Genomic DNA, 24144 nt, shown 5'->3' with positions numbered 1-24144 from the left:
CCTGCACCCCAATGTTTATAGCAGCAATGTCCACAATAGCCAAACTGTGGAAGGAGCCTCAGTGTCCATCAAAAGATGAATGGATAAAGAAGATGTGGTCTATGTATACAATGGAATATTACTCAGCCATTAGAAACGATAAATACCCACCATTTCCTTCAACGTGGATGGAACTGGAGGGTATTATGCTGAGTGAAGTAAGTCAATCGGAGAGGGACAAACATTATATGGTCTCATTCATTTGGGGAATATAAAAAATAGTGAAAGGGAATAAAGGGAAAGGAGAGAAAGTAAGAGACAGAACATGAGAGACTCCTAACTCTGGGAAATGAACAAGGGGTGGTGGAAATGGAGGTGGGCAGGGGGATGGGGTGACTGGGTGATGGGCACTGAGGGGGGCACTTGATGGGATGAGCACTGGGTGTTATGCTATATGTTGGCAAATCGAACTCCAAAAAAAAAATATATACAAAAAACCCACAAATCTTCATTAAAATAAAATAAGTTGCCAAAAAAAAAAAAATTCCCTTTTCAGGGGTGCCTGAGTGGCTCAGTCAGTTAAGTATTGGACTCGATTTTGGCTCACGTCATGATCTCAGGATCCTGGGATAGAGTCCAGCATCCAGTCAGCTTGAGGATTCTCTCCTTTTCCCTCTGCTCCTCCCCACTCCACCACCACTAGCACACTATATACTCATACACTCTAAATAAATAATGGCTCAGTTGTTTAGGTGTCCCAACTCTTCATCTCAGCTCAGGTATTGATCTCAGGGTAGTCAAGTCCAAAAATAAATTTAAAAATTCCCTTTTCTCTGTGTTTGGTATCTGCTAATGACCAAAGATAACAAATGAGAGTCAATCAATGCATATCATTATAATGTTATTTGAGATTCTGAGGTAAGAGAAATTTTTCTTAGGTCATATTTTCTTCCAATTTTCTTATTCTGGCCAACCTTCCTCCTCATTATACTTCCTCTAGTAATTATATTGCAGTACTGTTCCTTTTTATTTATTACAGGTTCACAAAATTATGTATAGGCGTTATCAATGAATCCTCTTTTTTTAATATTTTTTTGAATCCTCTATCTTAAAAGTATCTTAGGTAAATGCACACTGGAGTTTGAGTACAGATATTCTTTCATTGATGTATATGTTATTGACCTGGATAATTCAAAAGCTATCCTAAATGGATGTTTCCCTGTGAAGAACATAAGGATGGATTATCCTGTGTCAAAATAACAGAATGGATCATGAATTTGGCAACATGTTACATAAAAAACTTGTTTATCATGGGTGGCCAAATAATGCCATCTCTGAGTGACACTTCAAGTTTGAAAATCTGAAAGTATCTTAGCTCCCACATGTCCCACAATATGCAAGGTCGGCATAGGTGTATATCAAGTGTTATCACATTAGTATGTATACATTTATTTGCATTATCATCATATTAGTAATATGAATCATTTATAAAAGTCTACCTTTTGTTGTGAGAATTTCTGCAAGCATTATACGTAAGCTGAGAGACTGGACATCCTTTGAGGGAAGGAGACAAAACACCAGAACCCGAGAACACATTTGTAGGAATCTCACTTCATCATATGAGTTCCTCAAGCATGCATGTAACACAAAAGGCCTTGGTTGTTCTTCATGTCTAAAAGAAACGAAGAGAAGGACAAGTAAGAAAAGAAATTTCTAGAAACAATTTGGTTACGTATCATTAATTATAAAATATCTCAAATGGACAATACATGTTTTAATAAGTGTGTCCACTCCTCAAAAACATCAGCAGCCAATCATTTTCTCAATCACAGACTAATTTAGAAAAATGCTAATGTGTGCCCTTTCAGGATGTCAAACCTCAAGTAGCATCAACAATTACACATAACTCCCAAATCACAGCAACAATACAGCAAAGTATTGGGTGTTTTTTTAAGTCTCCCAGATGTCTTCTTAAATGTGATCTATAACTTCATTAAAAAAAAAAGAAAAAGGGATCCCTGTGTGGCGCTGCGGTTCAGCGCCTGCCCTTGGCCCAGGGTGCGATCCTGGAGACCCGGGATCGAATCCCACGTCGGGCTCCCGGTGCATGGAGCCTGCTTCTCCCTCTGCCTGTGTCTCTGCCTCTCTCTCTCTCTCTCTGTGTGTGTGACTATCATAAATAAAAATTAAAAAAAAAAAAAAAGAAAAAAGTCAAAGAAAGCATAACCAGAGTCACTAGTCAGCTTTCCTGACTAGGTACTTACGGGATAAAAATATTCTATGGGTTTTCTACTGAGGAGAGGGTCCACGACTTGATGCTACATAAATTGGTGGCAAGTTGCCTTCTGGGAGGTTCCCAAGTACCATGTTCACAGGCTTCCCTATAAGCACTGACCCTATCCTTATCCCACAGCCATTAATTTGGAGGATCTGAGTGAAGAGGAGTGGAAAGTAGAACTTTCTATACCCCCTTTGCCCACAGTACCTTGATAGTAGCAGCTCAAGAAAGACTGGGAGATAGTTTTTTTTTTTTAATATCTTCCAGATAAGAAGCAAAATTTATGAACCTCTTATACTAATTAGTGGCCAATACTGGGGGTAAAGAGGACACTACACAGAGTGAGAGGAATCATACTAGGGACTACATAGGAATGAAATAAAGGCATACTGGTGCCTCTTAGAACTAGCACCTCTGAAGTGTTTCTTGCAATTTATTTTTGGACTAGAGAATGAAGATTAGTTTCCAGGGTAGGTACTCTAAAAAAGAGGGATTTCTTCTTTGTCTTCTACGACAAGCAAGAAAGATTCAATACTAATGTGCAAAGCCAACAAAATAAACAGATTTTGAGAATAAGCCTTTACATATATACTGCTATATGCTGACATTTTAAAATGGCATCTTTTTTCAGAGGCGCCTGGCTGGCTCACTTAGTAGAACACGGGACTTGTGATTTTGGGGGTATAAGTTCAAGCCACTGGTGGTAGAGTTTACTTAAAAAAAATAATAAACAGATAAACTTAAAATGGCATCTTCAATTATTTTAGATTCTATGCTGCCAGCTTGAGATGATCTTTTAATATTTAAGATCTAGATGCTACTTTTGTCACATCAAGCGCTTTTAAGGATAAAAGCTTTACTTTAGAATATGTACTTGGTTAACAATTATTGGTGTAAGTTGGCTCCAAAATAACAGGAAGCTTTTTTCTATACTATCAAAATCCCTCTCATTGTATACACAATCCCTTCTCTGTTCCAATGGAAGGCAGATAATAGAAGGAGCTTGGGAGTTAGACTTCTACAAGTTCATCTCCCTCTTAGAACTGAGTTCGGGGAAATTTTTCTGAGTGAGCATAAAAGGCCAGATAGCTGGCCAAACAAGCTCGATCTAAAGAAAAAAGGCCAATGCTTCCCTGGAATCCCTCTGCTCACTCCAAACAGGATATTCCCAGGATGCCTTCTAGTTAGTGGGCATCAAGTATTACTTCAGAACCCAAGAAAAGATCTTGAGGCATATGGCTGCTTCTGGGTCAGGAGATGTCCATGTGCCTATGTCTAGGTAGCATCCTCCTTCTGCCAGTGTGGATGGGTCATTTGTTTACTGCAATTCCTACTATTTGCATCTGGGTCCTCATTCCTTATGAGCGAAAGGACATTCACCTCTTGTAAATTTCACATGTACAACATGACTTTAATCTTTAATCTTCCCACCAACACCGAGAAGCAGATATCATCATTGGCATTTCATGCATGAAAACACTGAAGATCTGAGTGGTTATGCAAAGAGTCCAAAGTCAGAGGTAATAAACAGTAGAAATAACTCCCATGGTCTACCTGACTCTCAAAGTCCAGACTTTCTACACTGCTCCAAATCAAAGACTGCAAAGATGGGGGGTGGGGGGAGAGGATTCAGAGATAAAGGTGGACAACATGAATAAAAACATTATTTTTCCCTTTAAACAGCATGCCTGAGCTTGACTAGTAAATCAAACACAAAGAGATTTTAAGAAGACGACTATGAAATTAAAGATGCTAAAGATGCTACTTTAATACTGATTAAACAGCATAAAAAGAATCAGTTTTAGATTTTCCTGAGACATGCTAGAACAAGACAGATGGGACAAAGGAACAGGAAGCAGAAGCAAGACTTAAATATGATCTGGAGTGTTTAAAGCAGCAACAGAATGTCGGCCTGGGGATAAACACGAGCTGACTGGAAAGCTGCCTCACACAATTGCCTAACAGTCAACCAGTGTATGTGTTGCTTTTATTAATGCAATTTATTATTCTCCTGTCTGACAGTAGCCAATTCAATTGGGTGCTTCCCAGGCTGCCAGAGTCATTTTGCAGCCAATAGATATCTGCACACCAATGGAGATTTCTAGGACACGGGCTCTCTGTTTACCTGGGGCAGGCAAAGGCAGAGGCAGCCACCAAACCTAGACACATTGTTTGTCAGTCTCATTGTGTGATTTGTAGAAGATATTGCATAATCAGATATTAGTTCTCTAGGGTTCACTTCTAGGGCATAATCATCTCTATGCAAAATACCAGTGACCTACTGGCACTTTGTCAAATATCTATAATCCCAGAGTACAGTGGTAGATTTTTTTCTTTAATAAGAATCATCAACTAGAGCTCCTGGGCATAGCCCAGATATCAGCAAAATAAATCTACCATTGGTATAAGAAAACTAGAAGCCCAGAGAGAAGACGTTTCTAGAATGGAATCAATTCTCTGTTTCTATTATTGTGATGCTTCACCCATAATATCTTTATATTAGTCACAAAAGCAGTAATTTCAGAAGCTGGTAAATGTCTCCATGAAAAATATGTGCTCAGGTTCAAATTAGATAATCATAAAAATACTAAATTTCTCTAACCACTTGCTTTTCTCCCAAACCTAAATCCATCAGTCTTCTCACTGGAATAAAACATGGATTTTAAAAATACTGTCCTTTATTGAACCATGGTTTAAACATTTTAAAATGAGCTTCCACTGAGTTTAAACAAGTCTTGGACAGTATCTGGCAGGCAAAAGTAAGGAGTACTTTAGACAACAGATACCACAGCAAACCAGAAGGAGCTCCCAGGAGTTGCTGAACACTTGAAAGGAGCAGTTGGAGCTCTTGAGAGACCAGGGGTATAACCCTAGAGTCCTCATCCTTTCACTTTCCTTATTAGTTCACATATTCCCTTCCTGGAAGTTGCTTTCTCTACCAACAGCAGTATTCAAAGGGAGGCCCAGGGACCCCTATGTAATACAAAATGATACTTGTCTTTTTCACACCTCTTCTCACAAGCACAGTGGAGTTTCCAGAGGCTACCTGATGTGTGCTGACACCATCACTCTACTGGCTAATGGGAAATGTAATGTGTATTCGTGCACTTTAAAAAAATCTCTTAGTTTAAAAAAAAAAAAATCTCTTAGTTTTAATAGCTGACATGGTAAATATCCATAGTATAAGAAGAAATGGGGTGCTATATGTTTAATAACTGGCTCCCCAAGGGAAAAACAGCTCTGATTTATAGCATTTGGCCATTGCACACTATAAATACTCCCACCATGGCCAATTACAAGCTAGCAAAGTGATACCACTGATTCAAAGTAGGGAAGATATGTGCACAGCCAGCTCACGAGCCAGTACAAGCTCCAGCACCCCACAAGATGGAACCCACATAAACAAAGTGCTTTTGGGGGTGCCTGGCTGTGTCAGTCAGAAAAATATCCATCTCTTGATCTCAGGTTTATGAGTTTGAGCCCCATATTGGGCATAGAGATAACTTCAAAATATAATCTTTAAAAGTGCTTTTAGGGGGATCCCTGGGTGGCGCAGCGGTTTGGCGCCTGCCTTTGGCCCAGGGCGCAATCCTGGAGACCCGGGATCGAATCCCATGTCAGGCTCCCGGTACATGGAGACTGCTTCTCCCTCTGCCTTTATCTCTGCCTTGTCTCTGCCTCTCTCTATATATATGACTATCATAAATAGATAATAAAAATAAAATAAAATAAAATAAAAGTGCTTTTAGGTTTTCAATAACTTTTAAGAGTACAGAGGGATCCCTGGAACCAAAATAAATCTGAAAACCACTACTCCACAGTATTTTTTCTTCAAATCATGGGTTCTGACCCACAAGGAATAAAATAAAATTTTATTTGTCTCAAACACAATTAAAAAAAAGTTAACACAAAAATATCAGTTATCACAGGTAATAAGGTATTATTTTATGAATTGGGTCACAATATAAAATGTATTTCTTATTATGGGTCACAGTTTTTAAAAATTGCAAAATACTGGGGGGAGCAAGCTGTAAAACATCAGCCACGTGATGGCTCTGTAAATTTTTATCTCATAAGACTGTGCTACACAGACTCTGGGAGAGAGAACGACTCATGGCAAGAGGCAATACTAGGAGAACTGGGAAATGCTACTGCACAATGCCATTTAGCAAGTAGCCCCCACTGGGCAATAATAGCACAGTGCAGAACAGGGAATGCTCAATGATAAACTCCTACGGCAGGGCTTCTTAGAAGAAAAGGAGAGTTACCATCTGCCCAAAGGATGCCAATACATTTTTGTCCTCATTTGTATTTTTCTGATACCCCCTCTCTCTTCTGAGAGGTAGAAGAGCATTAGTGAGAATAGGCTACGTTAACCATAAGGAGCCCCCTTCCTACTGAGTCCATCTCCAAGCAGACAGAAGGCCACTCCTTTCTTTCAGTAAGACAACTCCTATGCGCAAAGGTTAGAAGTGCTGTGTAATTCGGCGTTCTCACATTTACTCAGAGGAGGACATACAATTAAGATCCCAAACAGCAAACCTCTGAAAGTAAGGATTTGTTATAAGCACAGCTATGGCCTTGAAGTCTTCCTTCCAAAGGCAGAGTCACAACATAGGCACACATCTTGTCAACGGAACAGTACAAGGAGCTAACAAGCCTAAATATTCACAATTTTCACATTGAAACATTCCTAATTATAGCCCACAAACTCCAATATTGAGTTTCTTCTAAAAGTCAATTTTCAGGAGATTGTGTTGTAACAGAGCTCCCAACACAAGACTCACGAAAAGAAATATGAATTCTAAACCTTTCTAAAAGCTGTAAGTTCACAGACACTCTTCACACTACAAAACATTATGTTTAAGTTTTCTACTTCTAGGTACTCATGATTCTACAAATAAGTTCATAATAGTGCTGACTCAGTAAAATTCATTTCATTAAGTTTTCCACATAATTAAAGAAGTCAATAAAGGGGTTTTCTATTAAGGTATTTAAAACAAAACAAAACTACTCTACCAGAACACTATAATTGTTCCCCCCCAATATATCTACATCTCAAGCCAACTGCCAGCAAGAGGCAGACAATTCTAGAGTTTTATCTTGACTTTGACCTCTTTCTATAGAAGAAAAATATTTTAATGTGGGGGAAAAGAAGAGGGGGAGGTTGTTTGTGTTAGGGCAGTTACCTGGCATTCGCAGCTTTCAGGTCACAGAAATGAGTGAGTAAAGTTCTTACAACATCATTGCAGACGACTTTAACTATATCCACATGGCTCAGTCTGTGACGCAGCTGTCTGGCAATTTCCCAAAAGTCTTCCAAGAGCAGATGGTAAAGCTGTCCCTCATCTCTGCTGAGATTTCCATACCAGGACAGAACATAATCTCTGTAACTGTAGTCAAACACTACCAGGAATAAACAAAGCAATGAGTAAAACTTAGATGGAACAAGCATATATCAAGACTGCATTTCTACTGGAAGCGGATGACCTATTTAATATTCACTGTTTAAAGTATAAAGAAAGTAGGTAATAAAACAAGACATGATATTTCTTAAAATATCTCAAAATAAAAGATTCACATCCAACTAAAATTCTGGGAGTGTGAGGACCATATGTCCTAAATTTTTGTGGACAGCTCGATTTTTAAATATTCTATCCTGGGGTCAGACTATCTAAAATTTCTCAAAAAAAGCATCTTACACAGTGGCTACACACTAATGGAGTCTGCCAATCATTAATTTATTGCCTCTCACCCCCAAATTCACCCCTTTTTGCCCTGCTTTATGATACTGGAGATGGACCTGTTAGCATTTCTTTTTGCCAACTCATATCATGTTAGGGTCTGTTGGGACAGGATGCTAGAGGGACTTCTCCTGGTTCCTGTGTGCTCTTCTCTGATTGCTTCTGCAACATGCAGCAGACACCAGCATGTGGGGCACCAGATGGCACTCAAAGGGCAACTTCTCAGAGAATTCTGCTAGTACTCTGAGAGTAGCTTCCCACAGCCTGTGGTATCTCCCCAGACTTCACCACTACCACATGGGCCATGGATGTGCCCTCTCCAGTGAGACCTGAATCTCAGCTCTGGGTGAAGAAGGAACCCTCTCCCAGACATATCCCTCCTTACAGTGCTCTGCCTTGGCCCCAGGAGTAGTGATTGCTCCTACTGTCTGCTTTTCCTATATTTTTTGCAGTTCTCTTTATTCCTCAGTAGTTAAGTCCCTTTACAAGTTAAGAATTATTTATATTAAACTTTCTTGTTCAAGTACGAGGTGATTTGTGCCTCTTAAAAAGACCCCAAATCAATGTGGGAAGAATCCCATAAGTTAGATATCATACCAGGCGCATCATCTGTGGCTGACAACCTTCTTTGGCAGGTTTCTAATATTTCTTAATTCTAGATCAATTTTATGCCCTGGAAATAAAAAACCCTTAGCTCTAGGCCAATGCTATCCAACAGAAATATGAGAGCCACATATGTGATTTTAAGTGTCTAGTAGCCACCTTATAATAGGAAAAAGGAGGTTAAATTTTAATAATCTATTTCAACTAATATATCCAGAATATTATTATTTCAAAACATAATCAATACTATCAATTACTGAAGTTCTTTTTCCATGCTAAGTCTTCACAATCTGGTATGTATTTTACACTTTCAGCACATCTTAATTTGGACTAGACACATTACTCAATCGCCACTTATACATAGTAGTTACCAAGTTGCTCAGGGCAGTTCAAACCATATAGAAAATAAACACTGAAAAATGAAAATGTTACTGGACTTAAGTGGTGATTCCCCCCCAGGGGAAAACAAAACAAAACACTCATCTCTCCATCACTGTGTTTCAGCGCAAGGATATCTATACTATTTTTTAATCACTTCTTATTTCTCAAGGTTTTTTCTTTCCTTCTTCAAAGACCACTTGATTTGGCTTAATTTTGATATAATCATATATCGTCTCAGATCATAGTTTATCCTCTTGCTTTGCCTTGTCCCCAGGAATCCTGTGGAACAAAATTAACTTGGGATCCTGAATTACTGCACACCTGGTCCATAAATGTCTGAGCCATAATTCTCAAATAATTCTGCAGTCTAGGATTTGGTGCTCATTTTATTCACCTTGACTGCTACACATCAATTTTAAATGGGTTTGGTGGGGGGAGTTGGGGAGGTGGTGGAGGGAGATCATATTTCTTAGAAAACTGAATGGCAAATGGAACCTCCAGCTCAGGGTTAGTATTCATCCTATGTGAGGATTCCATACATGCACAAAAACCCACAAGTCAAAGATAGCACCATTCTTGTTCTGATATTCTGTGATGTTTTTTTTTTCCTCAGAATATCAAGTGTGAAAGTGTATCCAATGTTTTTCCACATTTCTATAATTTCTGCACTGTAGCTTTATAATAATTCAAAAAACGGCATCTTAAATCCCATAGATCAAAAACAGAGTATCAAGAATTTTGTTCACAGACACATATGTGCAAAGGTTTAGCTAAATCTTCAGAGTGATTCCACTCCATAATGGGATAAGACACTTAAGACAGCTAAGCCTTATAGTAGAGAACCATTACTTGCCAAAGACTAAGGGGCAGGCATTGAAAAGGCAAAAAAAAAAAAAAAACTACCTCAATCTTTCATTTTTCATTAAAGCAGCATTTAATTCTAATATGTAAGGCTTCCAGAATGTAATGCAGAATACATATCCACTAGACACACACCAAAAAAATAAAAAATAAAAGGCAAAACCAGCAAGTAAATCATCTCCTAAACCTTTTGGCTATCTTCTGCTCATTTCCAGATATTAATTTGTTTTTTTGTTTTTTTAAATTTGCAAGCTTTTTTTTTTTTTAAGATTTTATTTATTTATGCATGAGAGACATAAAGAGAGAGAGGCAGAGACACAGGCAGAGGGAGAAGAAGCAGGCTCCATGCAGGGAGCCTGATGTGGGACTCAATCCCGCGTCTCCAGGATCACACCCTGGGCTGACGGCGGCACTAAACCGCTGAGCCACTGGGGCTGCCCCAGATATTAATTTGAACAAATAAATGGTTGTTATATTCTCTAGATTTTACAAAAAGTAGCCACATCTCATTCCTAATTGGACTATTCCATTTAGGAGAAAGCGGAAGTGGTTTCTGACCTGGATGTTTAAGAAATGAGGACAAAAACAGGAATATGCTAATTCCATAATCTCACTTGTTGGCAACAAATAGACAATGGTTCTTACACAGTAATTGAGTTATATTCTCTCAACAAATAGAGGCTCCAATAAGTGAAATAACTTGCTCAAAGTCAAATAGGTATATCTGCCAGCCAAAGGCTCTTCCGACTCAGCACACAGTAGTCCTGCACGGAGGTTGAACTAATCAAGTCACATGAATGAAAGACATGAGAAATCTGAAAAACCGTCCTTGTCCATTACACATCCAGCTTGTTTAAAATATATTTAAATGATAAAAAATATATGCAAGGGGCACCTGGGTGGCTCAGCAGTTGAGCTTCTGCCTTCAGTTCAGGTCATGATCCTGGGGTCCCGGGATCAAGTCCCGCTTCAGACTCCCCACAGGGAGCCTGCTTCTCCCTCTGCCTATATATCTGTCTCTCTCTCCTCTGTGTCTCTCATGAATAGATAAACAAAATCTTAAAAAAAAAAAAAAAGAAAAAAGAAAAAATATATGCAAATGGTTGTACTTTAAAAAATTACCCTAGAAGGCAATAATAGGACCAATGGGTAGAAATCATAAGAAATTGTTTTTTCTGTTTAACATTAGGAGGAACTGAATAAAAACATTAAAGCTATTCAAGATTCACAGTAGATAGTGAATGTTCCATCATAAGAAACTTTTAACAAGCTGAATATCCTATGGACAAGGATGACATAGAAAAAAATTACTTCCTGAGATGGGGGCTGAATCATAACTTCCACAGACCCTTGTCTGCAAGGCGAAAAGAGGATTTAGGGTCACAAAGGAGGGAAGAACTGGAAGTGAGAAGACCAGTTTAAAAGGCTACTATGAGAGCAGCCCGGGTGGTTCAGCGGTTTACCACTGCCTTCGGCCCAGGGCATGATCCTGGAGACCCGGGATCAAGTCCCATGTTGGGATCCCTATGTGGAGCCGCCTTCTCCTTCTGCCTGTGTCTCTGCCTCTCTCTCTGTGTCTCTCATGAATAAATAAATAAAATCCTGAAAAAAAAAAAAAAAAAGGCTACTATGTTAGTCTAGATAATGTGATATTAGGTAATCCCTATCTATAAATTTTCAGAACAAAGAAGGACTCAAACTAAGGAAATAGTGTGAGAGAGAGTTCCATGAGAGCTATTTTTATTTTTTTTTTTTTATTTTTTTATTTATGATAGTCACACAGAGAGAAGGGGGGGGGGGCGCAGAGACATAGGCAGAGGGAGAAGCAGGCTCCAAGCACCGGGAGCCCGACGTGGGACTCGATCCCAGGTCTCCAGGATCGCGCCCTGGGGCCAAAGGCAGGCACCAAACCGCTGCGCCACCCAGGGATCCCCATGAGAGCTATTTTTCTACCTCCACCTTTACCCCAGAGCAATTTAAGATAGTCTCTTCCCTGCTCAAGAGATAAGGCCCTTTGGGTCATAAACATCCATGACCTGAGCCCCTTGGAACAAAGAAAAGAGTGCTCATTCAACCAGGAGTTGGCCTAATGGTAGTAAGGATAACAATAATTCCATCATTCATATAGATGGCACTCTACAGTTTGCAAAATACAATTAGTAATTACTATCTGCGTGTGGAAGGAAAGCCAACTTCTGGGGAAATTGGGGGTTATTAGTGTATGTCACTGATTGATGTGTTCATTTATTCAATAAAAAATGTATACATATTTCACACCACTGGGTAGAGTCATCAACTAGAAGGGTTGAGCCTAACAGAGGCTAGAGGTGTGAGGGGAAGGTAGGAGAGTCACAGTCTTTCAAGTGCAGGCTCTGCTTCTTGTGTCACCATCTAATTCTTACAGTCTAACATCCTCTGGAAATGGCCACAGAGCACCTAGTAAAAGAGATCACCACATCAGGTTCACCTTGTCTAGGGCAAGGTCCAAAGAAACTGAAAGCTCTGTTATACTTGGACAATGACCTTGTAATATCTTCTGTTATCATGATTGCTCAAGTTATGGCCTTTTGTATAACCTGGACACTTTGTTTTATAGACACGTTTACCCTTGAAATTCAGAAAAAGTATTTAAAGCCAATCAAAAGTAACAGAAATATGTTCATTTGGAAATGTACATATAAAATTAATTGCACTTGTGAAGACATCCCAAAAAGTAATAGAAGTAATAGTATTTATAAGACATTTGGACAGCATTTTACAAGTCAAAGCGCAGAGGTCAGTATCCTCACTGCTTTGAAAAGTATAAGATCTTACAAAGAACTGTATTTTCAATTCAAGAATTTAAATTGAAAGTTCTCCTGAGCAAATAGCAGGTTCTCATTACTAAACTATATTCTCTGGTCCACATTAGTGAGGTAATTCAGGGTAGCTTAGTAAAAAACTAGGCTATAATATCTGAGATTTAATTCTCATAAAGATTTTCTAAAGTCTTTTTTTCCTATTTCCTGTCAGTCTTCTTGGGAATATAACTCGGAAAAAATTTTGAGAGCATGTAGTATAGAAAGGTGCCTGTTCTGACTTCTCAAACATGGTTCATTCATACTATATCTGAACCCCTAAAATACAGTTTCTACATTTGAAATTGGCTAACAAAGCACGGCAATAATATACTTCGATCATCTTCCCTGGGTATGCCATTTAACTTCCAGCATTTGTAACTAATTTTTTTTTTTTTTTTTTTTGGAAAATTTTTAAGTAACCTCTACATACAATGTGGGGCTTGACCTCACAAAAGTCACATGCTCCACCAACTGAGCCAGCCAGGCACAACGTGCAGCTTTAATAATTCTGATTACTGGGGCACCAGAGTGGCTTAGTGGTTGAGTGTTTGCCTTTGGCTCAGATCGTGACCCTGGGGTCCTGGGATGGAGACCCCCATCAGGTTCCCAGTGGGGAGCCTACTTCCCTCTCTGTCTCTGCCTCTCTGTCTCTCATGAATAAATAAAATCTTTAAAAAATAATAATAGTAATAATTCTTACTGTTTCACAGAAAGCCAAACTATTATTTTGATCTGCACTTTTAAATATTACTCCTTTTTTCTTTGTATTCAATCTGTAAAGATTTAGGACAAATCATTTATATTGAACTAAAACACAAGAATACATTAGTAACAACAAAAAAAATCCACACACAAACATTTATACATGCATATACATACACACCTTGTATTTTACTCAACTCATTGAATAAATTTATTTTAAAATTCATATTCTGAAGAGAGTAAAACAAATACATAAAGGTAAAATGGAATAATTATGTTATGTACTTCAAACTAACTTTAGTGGGAAATCATTAAATAGTTCATAAGTACTTCATATCAACTGAACTCAAGTTACTGCAGCTTTACTTAACAAGTGTACCTGCTATTACATTTTGCAAGCATACCAAGAGACTCTCAATTTTATCAACATAAGTCTACCATAGCTAGCTAATAACATTCAGAATTTCAATTAAATATTCTGGTGCCAGGGCTTAGAAATGCAAATTAAAATACTCCAGAGATGCATATTATAATCACTACAAGTTTTCTAAATATTTATGCAACCTCTTAACTTTCTCAATATGTATTTCTAAATTCTAATTCTTCATTAAATAAAATGTCCAAAACTTTTTGGAAGACAATTTTGGTTTTAGTTTATTGTTGTTTTTAACAACTGCCAGATGCATACAGTTTACTCTCATAACCAACTTTATTTTTTTTTGTATATTTTTTTAAAGAGTTTATTCATTCATCCAAGAGAGACACAAAGAGAGAGGCAAGAGACAGAGGCAGAGGGAGAAAAGCAGGCTCCATGCAGGGAGCTGGATGTGGGACTTGATTCCAGCACGGTGGGATCATGCCCTGAGCAAAAGGCAGACACCCTACTGCTGAGCTACCCAGGCGTCCCTCATAACCAACTTTATAGCAGCCTTTAGCTCTTCTTTTGGTAGATGATATAATGTTCAACTTCACTGAAAATCATTTTGCTTAAAACAAAAGGAGAGGAAATTGTAAACATTAAGAATATAGCAGGGGAAAAAATAAATAAAAAATAATTGTACCAAAGTATAATTAACCAAAGCTCTTCTTACCCAAAGGCTTTGGCTAATACTATTCTTTCAAAATAAAATATTGCACAGGTATTAGCCTGAGGATAACGTACTTGGAGGTTTTTTGGTTTTGTTCTGTTTTGGTTTTTGTCAACCAGGCCTCAACTCTTGTCTTTTTTTTCCCCCCCAATTTCTGAAACAAATTGGTCTATGGAAGATAAACATGCTATCTCAATTGCAGAGAAACTTCACAGTCTTAAAAAATTAAAAGATACCCATGTTCATGGCAACACATTCACTATAGCCAAAAGATGGAAGCAACCCGGATATCCGTTGATGAATGCATGGATAAAGAAAATGTGGTTATGAGGGGGCCTGGCTGGCTCAGTCAGAGCATGGGACTCTTGATCACAGTCTTAAGTTGAAGCCCCATGTTAGATGGAGAGATTACTTAAAAAAATAAAAATATTTTTTTAGATGTAGTTCTATACACAAAATGGAATGTTATTCAACCTTAAAAAGGAAGGAAACTCTAACATATCCTGTAAACATGGATTAACCTTGAGAATACTATGCTAAGTAAATATGCTAAACACAGAAGGACAAATACTATAGGACTTAACCTATATGTAGCACCTACAGTCAAATTCATGGAGACAGGAAGTAGAATGGTGATTACCAGGATCTGGGGAAGAGGGTATTGTAGCTTAATAGGTAGAGTTTCAGTCTTGTAAGATGTAAAGAGTTCTAAAGACTTTACACAGCAACATAAATGTACTTAAATTACTGAATGATATACTTAAAAATGGTTAAGATAGTAAATTTTACATTATGTGTATTTTACCACAACTAAAAGAAAGGGTTCCAATTCCAGGGATGGTGGAATAGCTTATATCAGACTAACCTTCCTACATAAAACCATTAGGAATTCTAGAAAAAAAATATTAATTAACTATTTAAAGGCACTGGAGAGCAAAGTTAGAGAAAATCCACCCTTGATAGAAGGGACTAGTGCTGGTATAAATGTTTATTTAACTTTCCCCAGAAGCTCTCAACAGTCCTAGATGCACAAGGCAGTTCAAACTTAGACTGAACATCTGTTGCTTTTTTTAACCTAAGATGTCAGAAAACAGAGTTAGGAACTACCAAAGCAGCTGAAAATAAAGGCAGGAAATACAAAAAAAGATGGAGCCAAAACACCCGGATTACAAACTTTCAAACCCATTGCTGACTCTGCCCTACACATGTATGGAGGTAAGACTGCAAGGAGACCAGTTCAGAACAACAGCTAGAAAACTAAAAGAGCTGTGCAGATACTTTGATTGCTGTCCAACACGGAGAGCCAGAGTCTGGAGCTGGAGTCTTGTCCACTTAGAGGTGTAACTATGGACTTCCCATTGAAATTGTGTAAGGGAACCAGATGACTTAAGCCAATGTCCCAGGATTGAAGGATTCACCTTAGACTAAGGACAAAAATCCAAGCACACCTGCCTGAAAATTATCTCGAAAACCAAGTACCCTCAAGGTGAACAGTCAAAAATTAAGCTGCATACTAGACCAAAAATCAACACTTTTCAGAGGAATGTAACAGAAACTAGAATGTCTAGAAAGTAGCATCCACATTGTTCAGGATACACTCAAAAACAGGAAGACCTGAGAAGAAACAAACAAACAAAAATAACTCATACTTAAGAGAAAAATCAATGGAGAGAAACCAACTCCAAGATGGCCTAGATTTTGGACTTTGCATACAGAGACTTTAAAGCAACTATATTAAATATGTTCAAGAAATTAAAGATAAAGATGGCCATAATAAATGACAAATGGAGAAATCTCAGCAGAGAGCCAAATAGAAATTCTAGACAGAAGATATACAATATTTTGAACTTAGAAAATTACCTGGATACACTTAACTACAGATTAAAAATGACAGAAAAACAGTCAGTGAACTTGATAAATAAGAAGTATCCTATCTAGAGAACAGAAAGTAAAAACAATTAGTAAATTAAATGTCATCAAAATTAAAAATTTCTGCTCAATGATAACATTGAAAAAATAAAATCCTGGAAATTCTACTTAAATATTTTAATCCCATCTACTCAACTAAAACATAGATGTATTGATTCAGTCATCGTAAAAATTCCTAATGCTACACACAGACAAGAAGGATATATAAATTTGTTAGAGATTACAATTTTCCCATTAGAACATAATGAATTGTTTTACATGGTAATTACATGCTCTCATTTAATCCTTACCTTCTTTCAGAGCTTTGTCCATATTATGAGAAATTACTACCCTTCTAGACTGAACTGACTCATGTGAGTTTCCATACACAGGACTCTGAAATGTAAAAAAAAAAAAAAAATTTAAAAAAAAAGGAAGAAAAAAAAGATACAGATTACTGAATGAATAAATCATATATTAAAACAAAATCAAAGCATGAAATACCATTTAAATAAGCATTAAGATTTTGCTTAATAGATTATAAAGTTCTTCTGGAAAAATAAATGCTTGAGGTTGGTTAAGAAATTTTCGAAAAAGAAGAAAGGAAGGACTTTCCCTACCAGATATCAAAACATGATGCCAGAACAGGAATAAACTCGACAGAATGATAAGAAGTACAAAAACAAATGCATCTACATATGAGAATTAAGAGTATAAGAAAATCTGACTATTGAATAAATGGTGTTGGAATAACTTGTTCATGTCTAAAAAAAGGTTAGAGTTCTGCCTCCTATTTAATACATAAATAATTCCAAATTGATAAAGAGCAAGTTATTTTTTTGGACTAAAAAAAGTGTTCAAAGGAAATAAGGGAGAAACTGTGTATAATCTTGGGATGGAGAAGGCGTCCCTAAAAGAAGACACCAAATTCAAAAGTTTTAAAGAAAAAAAACAAATATGACTATATAAAATAGAAAACTGTCTGGCAAAAGATACCAAGAAATATAAATGATAGAGTAGGAGATAATATCTGCAACATATATAACAAAGGACTATTACTTAACATATACAGAGCTCCTCAGAAAAGTAACTAAAAGCCATTAGAAAAGATACTAAAAGGGCAATCATAAAAGATAAAAAAAAAATACCAATAAATATATGAAAAAATATGCAACCTCCACTTTAGTTGGAGATATATACCAATTAGAGCAATGAGGTATCATCAAACAGCCAAACCAGGGGAAAAGATGCATACGTCTAATATTGGCAAAGATACATAGAAAAATGCTCATTTTCATACATCCTTGGGGGAAATGTCTACTTCTATGAGCTACAATTTCATTTAGCAATTCTACTCCTAGGAATCCAACCAAATGGAAATACTTGCACATATACCAAAAACTATATATACAAAGAATCTGACTGCTCTATTGACTTTAAGGGCAAAAAAATAGAAAAAAACCCAAATATCAATAGTCAGAATTCAATTATGGTACAGCCATATTTTAGAATAATAATATAGCCATGAAAAACAATGAATTAGCTGAAATGATACAGAAAAGATTAGCATGGCCCCTGTACAAGAATGACTGGCAAATCTGTAAAGCATTCTATTAAAAAAAAAAAAAGAATTAGGAATGCATGTACCTTCATGGAAAGTCTTCCATGATGGGAAATGCTTGGGAGCATATACATCAAACTTTTAAAAGTAGTTTCCTCTAGGGAGAGGCATAAGATTTTAATGTAAGCTTGAAAATTTTTCACTGTACAAAGAAACTACGTAGCCAAAAAAGGGGGAGAGGGGTAACAACATAAAGAATTAAATTCCTACTATCTGGCTAGTAAGACTTTATTAAAGAGGAAATTTTTTTTAACTGGTCACATATCAAAGTGATCGAAAACATGTATATGTGATTAGGACCACTTACTGGTTTTGGAGGATAAAAAAAAAGTTTAGTAAAATGCAAAATACTTCTCTATGCATGGGAAATATTACAAGTGCTTGACGAGCATCACCACATCACCAAGGAGATCCCAAGGAGATCCAAGTGGCTAAGAGCAACTATCAAGCTCAACCAACAAACAAGCGTGAGGAAACCACTTTGTTCTCAAGGCAGGCCACCCCAACACGACTACAATCAACACCATGGCCCTAGGCCACTCAACCTGAAAGTAGAGAACTTCTAGTCCTTGGCTTAATTTCACACTATCTGGGGTCAAGTGCCAAGAGTGTCATCCATTTTTGTTGTTATTAAAACAAAGAGCCACAGTTTTAAGATTCCTTAGTGGCACTATTTTAAAAGCCTTAAGATGTATGTGTTGCACTCATGAGGGGGGCCTAGGTGGCTCAGTCAGGTGAGTGTCTGACTTCTGGTTTTGCCTCAGGTCCTGCTGTCTAGGTCAAGAGATGAAGCCTGAGGCTATGTGCTCAGTGGCGAGGCTGCTTTTCTTCTTCTTGCTCTGCCTCTCCCTCTGCTCTCACTTTCTCCCTTCCTCCCTCCTTCCCTCTCTGAAATAATAAAAAAAAAAAAAACTTAAAAAAAATATGCATGTGTTACACTGATGAAAGAAGAATCGTTTTGTGCTACAAATTTACATAACATTCAATACTCCAAGAAATTTAAAACAAAACCTTAAATAATTTTATAGACAGAAGCCATTATTGTACAAAAGAAATATACTCACTTAAAACTATTTTTTAGTCTCTCAGTAGCTTGCTATAAAATTAAATGTAAGTATACTTTATTGTAATTTTTAAATTTATTTCAGTTTGTGGGAAAAAAATGAGGAAACAAAAGGAATTTTTATATTCTAGCAATTCTTAAAACATCAGACAGATATTTAAGAACTTACACATTTCTTGGGACAGCGTTTTTGAGTTAACACTTTTAGAGCACTATTCTAATAAATCAATTTAATCCTAATTTCTCAAACCTTTGGCTTCCCAAGTATAGGTGTGGTAGTTTTAGTACATAATACTAGTTGGATGATAAAACCAAAGCCAAGCTTATTTCAGACGTTCCTAAATCTGGGTTTTGTTTTTTCTAAATCTAGGTTCTTAAAACAGAAGCGATCTTTAAGAGCTGGGAGAGAAGCAGGTATGAACATGAGTGAGGCAGCACACACATATTTAAGCATATTCTGTGCTATGTGTCTAGCTTTACAAATTCCTCCAAAACTTAATTTTTTTCTTTCTTCCCTTTACTCTCTTTTGTCCGTAATTATGGCTTTACTACTTCCTGCCATCTGTCCACATACTCTTCTCTCTCTGCTTCATACTTAGATGTAATACGTATATAAAGATGTTGGTCACTACTGACTGTAATCTGAGAAAGTCCTTTACTTTCTTTAATTTAAAAAGCTTATGAGAATAATGTTCTCTACTTTGTCTCTTTGGGTAAAAAGCTCTATTATTTTTTCAATCTATTTTTTCCAATCTGGGATTCTGGATTTCCCCACACCCCATCCTCCAGGGGTCACTGCCCCTTACTGGAAAGAAAAAATTTCTTCATCCCTATGCCATCCTGCAGCCTGATGGAGAATCTCTAAGTAAGAGGAACAAGAAGATTTAAAAACAAAACAAAAAAGCCATCATGGACTCAAAATAACTGGGGAACCATGCATGAAAATTCTTTAAGTATTTAATATTTATGGAGCCAGAATCTCATCTTTATATTACTACACAAGTGAGTCACACTATCACATATACTCTCTTTTAGATCACAAAGATGGAATTTACTCATCCTTATCCCAAGGTGGAAAAAAGAAAGGAAGCAAATAAAAGACAGAAAGGGAAGGGGAAGAGAGAAAGCTAGCTAGCTGCAACAAACACAAAATTTGAATAAATTCCTGTGGCTCAGAGGACAGTTGAGCCAAAATTGTCTTCGTTTCCCTTCTATTTATAGGTCTGAAAAAACAAACTCCACATGACAGAGACGTTCCCCAAAAGACTTATTAAGGCAAATCCTAACTTGCCCTATCTGCTCTGGCACAGGCCTTCTTCCTCAAGGAAAGCCTACCTCTTCCTAACAGCCACTTGCCTAAAATGCCAATATTAGGAAAAAGAAAATTTAAAACATCTATGCATTTCCCACTGTAACAAAGGGTAAGTACTAGAAATCTTCAGTAAGATTTTAAATCCAGAAATTAGGACTTTGAATGTAGTCTGACCACTCAATTCTCATTAAAGTCTTCTGTATCCCTATGACACTACCAACTCATAAAAGCTTTTGGTTAACCAGTATCCCTGTCATGTTAAAAAAAAAAAAAAAAAAAGGAAAAAATATACCTTATTTTTAGTTTAAAACCAACTGGAGATCATTTTTAATCACTTGGTGAGTTCTATGGAGAGAAAAATGAGGTCCCAACATAATTGCTCATTTTGAAAATGTTTTCCAAAGACAGGGAAAAACCAGAAAGCTTTTCTCTAGTATATGTAACTAAATCTTTAAGCATCAAGGAGCAGATACCATATCAATAAACCCTTTGTTGAGTACATATTGGCTTTTTGTTCACTTCTGAATATCAGCTTTTGGTCTATAGCCAAAATACACTCAAATTGTCTTTGTGTCAGAGCTACAAGACACACCCTCTCCTGAGGAAGCAACATCCAGAGAGGATGCATGCATGTGGAGAGACCTAGGTACTCTGACATCATTAGCAACTAAACAACCAGAAACCACCTGGAATCCAGCCAAGACGTGTACCTCACTGTCTGTTGTTTATAAGCACAACACTGCTTACTGTGTTGCTTCCCGTGGGAGCACAAATGAGGCCAGGCCTTGCCAGCCCATGACTCGGAAATGCTTTCACGCCCACTACCTGGGCTGCTCAAATAAACAAGGGCCACCCTCCTTGTTCTTTAGTATATGTTTATACAGTGGGGGGAAAAATTAATGTATTTTGGTCTATTTTAAAAAGAAAAACAGTTGCACAGAAAGAGTAATGGGTAGAATTTCTTACTTCTAAAAGTCCTGAAATAGTGACTTATCTTAGGAGGACAAACACAGACCCCTGCTCATTACCATACCATTAACCACATGGAACAGTAACATGGCTGAGACTTCCCAAGTATTCTCAGCATCTGACAACCACTGGGATCCCATAACTGATATTCTCACTCTCAAACTATGTTATTCTCAAAACCGTGGCTCCTTTCAAGCCATTTTCTGCCTCAGCCTCAAGAGGCAGTAATTTCTCCAAATTTCCAAAGAAATGCAGGTACCAGACAGAGCCTTCCTCAGAAGATAAGGGAGTAAAAAACTTAAAAATCCATCTCATTTGGCTAAGATGCTGACAAAAGATCATGGCATGAACAATAAAATTTGTGCCTAACAGCGATGCTGATGTCCATCCAACAGCGCTTTTTACTAATGGTAGATCTTTGACCCAGCCACTTCTCTCTCTTGCTTAAGCAGACTTTTTTTTTTTTTAAGATTTTATTTATTTATTCATGAGAGACACAGAGATAGAGATAGAGATAGAGATAGAGATAGAGATAGAGATAGAGATAGAGATAGAGATAGAGATAGAGATAGAGAGAGAGGGGATCCCTGGGTGGTGCAGCGGTTTGGCGCCTGCCTTTGGCCCAGGGCGCGATCCTGGAGACCCGGGATCGAATCCCACGTCGGGCTCCCGGTGCATGGAGCCCTTCTCCCTCTGCCTGTGTCTCTACCTCTCTCTCTCTCTCTGTGACTATCATAAATAAATTAAAAAAAAAAAACAATTTAAAAAAAGAGAGAGAGAGAGAGAGAGAGAGGCAGAGACACAGGCAGAGGGAGAAGTTGGCTCCCCATGGGGAGCCCTTTGCAGGACTCGATCCCAGGACCCCTGGATCATGACCTGAGCCAAAGGCAGACACTCAACCACTGAGCCACCCAGGTGCCCCTAAGTGGGCTTTCAATACCTCAGAAGATTACATAACTAATATCAGAGGTCCATAATGAAAAAAGACAACAGGAGCCTGGTAAGGAATATAATTAAGGGGGTTACCAGTGCTGTGCTGTGACGTATTCCAATTCTTTTCAACAACAACACAAAAAAAACGGAAATCAAAATTTTCTGATCTTATCTCCAAGTAATTCAATCTTATTCCAAACACTGTGGGCTTACACTGTTTCGACCAAACCATGAGCCACATGCGGACCATGGGTCTCTGCTCTGTAATCGCTGGCTCACAGAAAGCACTTAGAGTGCCTGGCACCTAGGAGCCAAAGTAGAGCTATTATCACTAATAAAACTAAAAAAGGTTACCAACTTTCAACAAATTGAAGCTAATCAGTGGGTTGGTTGCATGGCTGGTTGGTTGTTTTTTGAAGGGAAAGATAGAGCAGAAATGAAAGCAAGAAAGAAAGGCTGAAAAGCTAAGTAACCAGAAAATAATATACAACATAATAAAATATATTGTTCTTGAAATATTTTTGCCTTTGAGGCTCTATTTGCCAGGGAGGAAAGTGTACATCTCCTGGAGATGTTCTACTGTGTATGTGCCTTTACACTCTCTATTACCAGTGAAGGATTTGAGTATTCAAACAAAACCGGGTCTGATCAGAAGCCAGTTTCCTGGATTGGGCTTTGTTGTGTTTAATTATTAACTAAAAAAGTCTCATTTTCTTTATTGATAAAAGAAAATTGTTAAACACATATTCTTCCTAGGTTATCATTCAGGGAGAGTGTAGTGATAGAAAGTGGTGGTATTTGTGTCTTTTCCCCCTCTTAATAAAGTATCATTTCTATTTCAGATATAAGGGGGGGAAAAAGCATCCTTGAAATTCAAACCTACAAATGTTCTCACTGTTTTTCTAGATCCCAAACATACTTTCTTTTTTTTAAGTGCCATTTCCAATAATATAAAGAGCAGAGACATGCATTGGAGATATAAAGAATTAAGTCAACCTATAACAACATTAATCCAGAGATAATCATTAATGATGTGCTGGTGTATTTTCACTTAGTGGGTGACTCCCAAACTTCATATGTAACATTGGGCAACTTACTTTTCTGTCCCTCAATTTCTTCATCTCTAAAATAAAGATAGGGATCCCTGGGTGGCGCAGTGGTTTAGCGCCTGCCTTTGGCCCAGGGCGCGATCCTGGAGACCCGGGATCGAATCCCACGTCGGGCTCCCGGTGCATGGAACCTGCTTCTCCCTCTGCCTGTGTCTCTGCCTCTCTCTCTCTCTCTCTGTGTGTGTGTGACTATCATAAATAAATAAAAATTTAAAAAAATAAAATAAAATAAAATAAAGATAACAAGAGTACTCTTTGGGTTGATGAGAGCATTAAACGAGTTAATACACACATGAAGCACAACAGTGCCTGGTAACAATAATAATTACACATTATTATTGGTACTTTTTTCACTCATACTTTTTAAAAGAAATTAGGATCGTATTCACACAGCTCGGCAACTAGCTTTTCCTACTCAATATTATATTATGAGCATCTTTGATGAAATAAAAGATTTGGAATATATTGTTTTCAATGACATACTACAATGTAACTACTCTTATTTACTTACTTTGTCCCCATTTTCTTCCTATTTTACATGAAAAAAATATTTTCATTTCTACACTATTGATCTTAGTACCACGAAAAACATTCTAAAAAAATACTAAGTGTCTATTAAATATATAATTGGATTTGGACACTGATTTTGTGCTTCAGGGAGAGCCTTTTATCACTGAACAAACAACAAGGCACAGTGGGAGGGTGTAGGGGATGTTCTGAAGCACAAAGTATGCAAAGGCAAACTGGAAATAT

General features: G+C 37.5%; 1 protein-coding gene and 1 non-coding gene across 2 annotated transcripts in view; one reads left to right on the top strand and one right to left on the bottom strand.

Moving 5' to 3' along the window:
- The window catches only part of SNX25 (sorting nexin 25), a 131895-nt gene that overhangs the window by 88147 nt on the left and 19604 nt on the right, over nt 1-24144 (bottom strand). The window contains exons 2-4 of the mRNA XM_041753079.1: nt 16696-16780; nt 7447-7663; nt 1479-1651 (exon numbers count right to left, since the gene is read on the bottom strand). Coding sequence (XP_041609013.1) covers nt 1479-1651; nt 7447-7663; nt 16696-16780 — 475 coding nt within the window. The remainder of the gene's footprint in view (nt 1-1478; nt 1652-7446; nt 7664-16695; nt 16781-24144) is intronic.
- LOC121490237 lies at nt 17888-17999 on the top strand. Its single transcript, XR_005987560.1, has one exon. It is a non-coding gene; the product is annotated as a U6 spliceosomal RNA (small nuclear RNA).

The sequence above is a fragment of the Vulpes lagopus genome, chromosome 4 (genome assembly GCF_018345385.1).
Source record: "Vulpes lagopus strain Blue_001 chromosome 4, ASM1834538v1, whole genome shotgun sequence".
Classification (NCBI taxonomy): Eukaryota; Metazoa; Chordata; class Mammalia; order Carnivora; family Canidae; genus Vulpes; species Vulpes lagopus.
The sequence above is the reverse complement of the archived record's forward strand: the minus strand, read 5'-3'. Positions and strand labels throughout refer to the sequence as shown.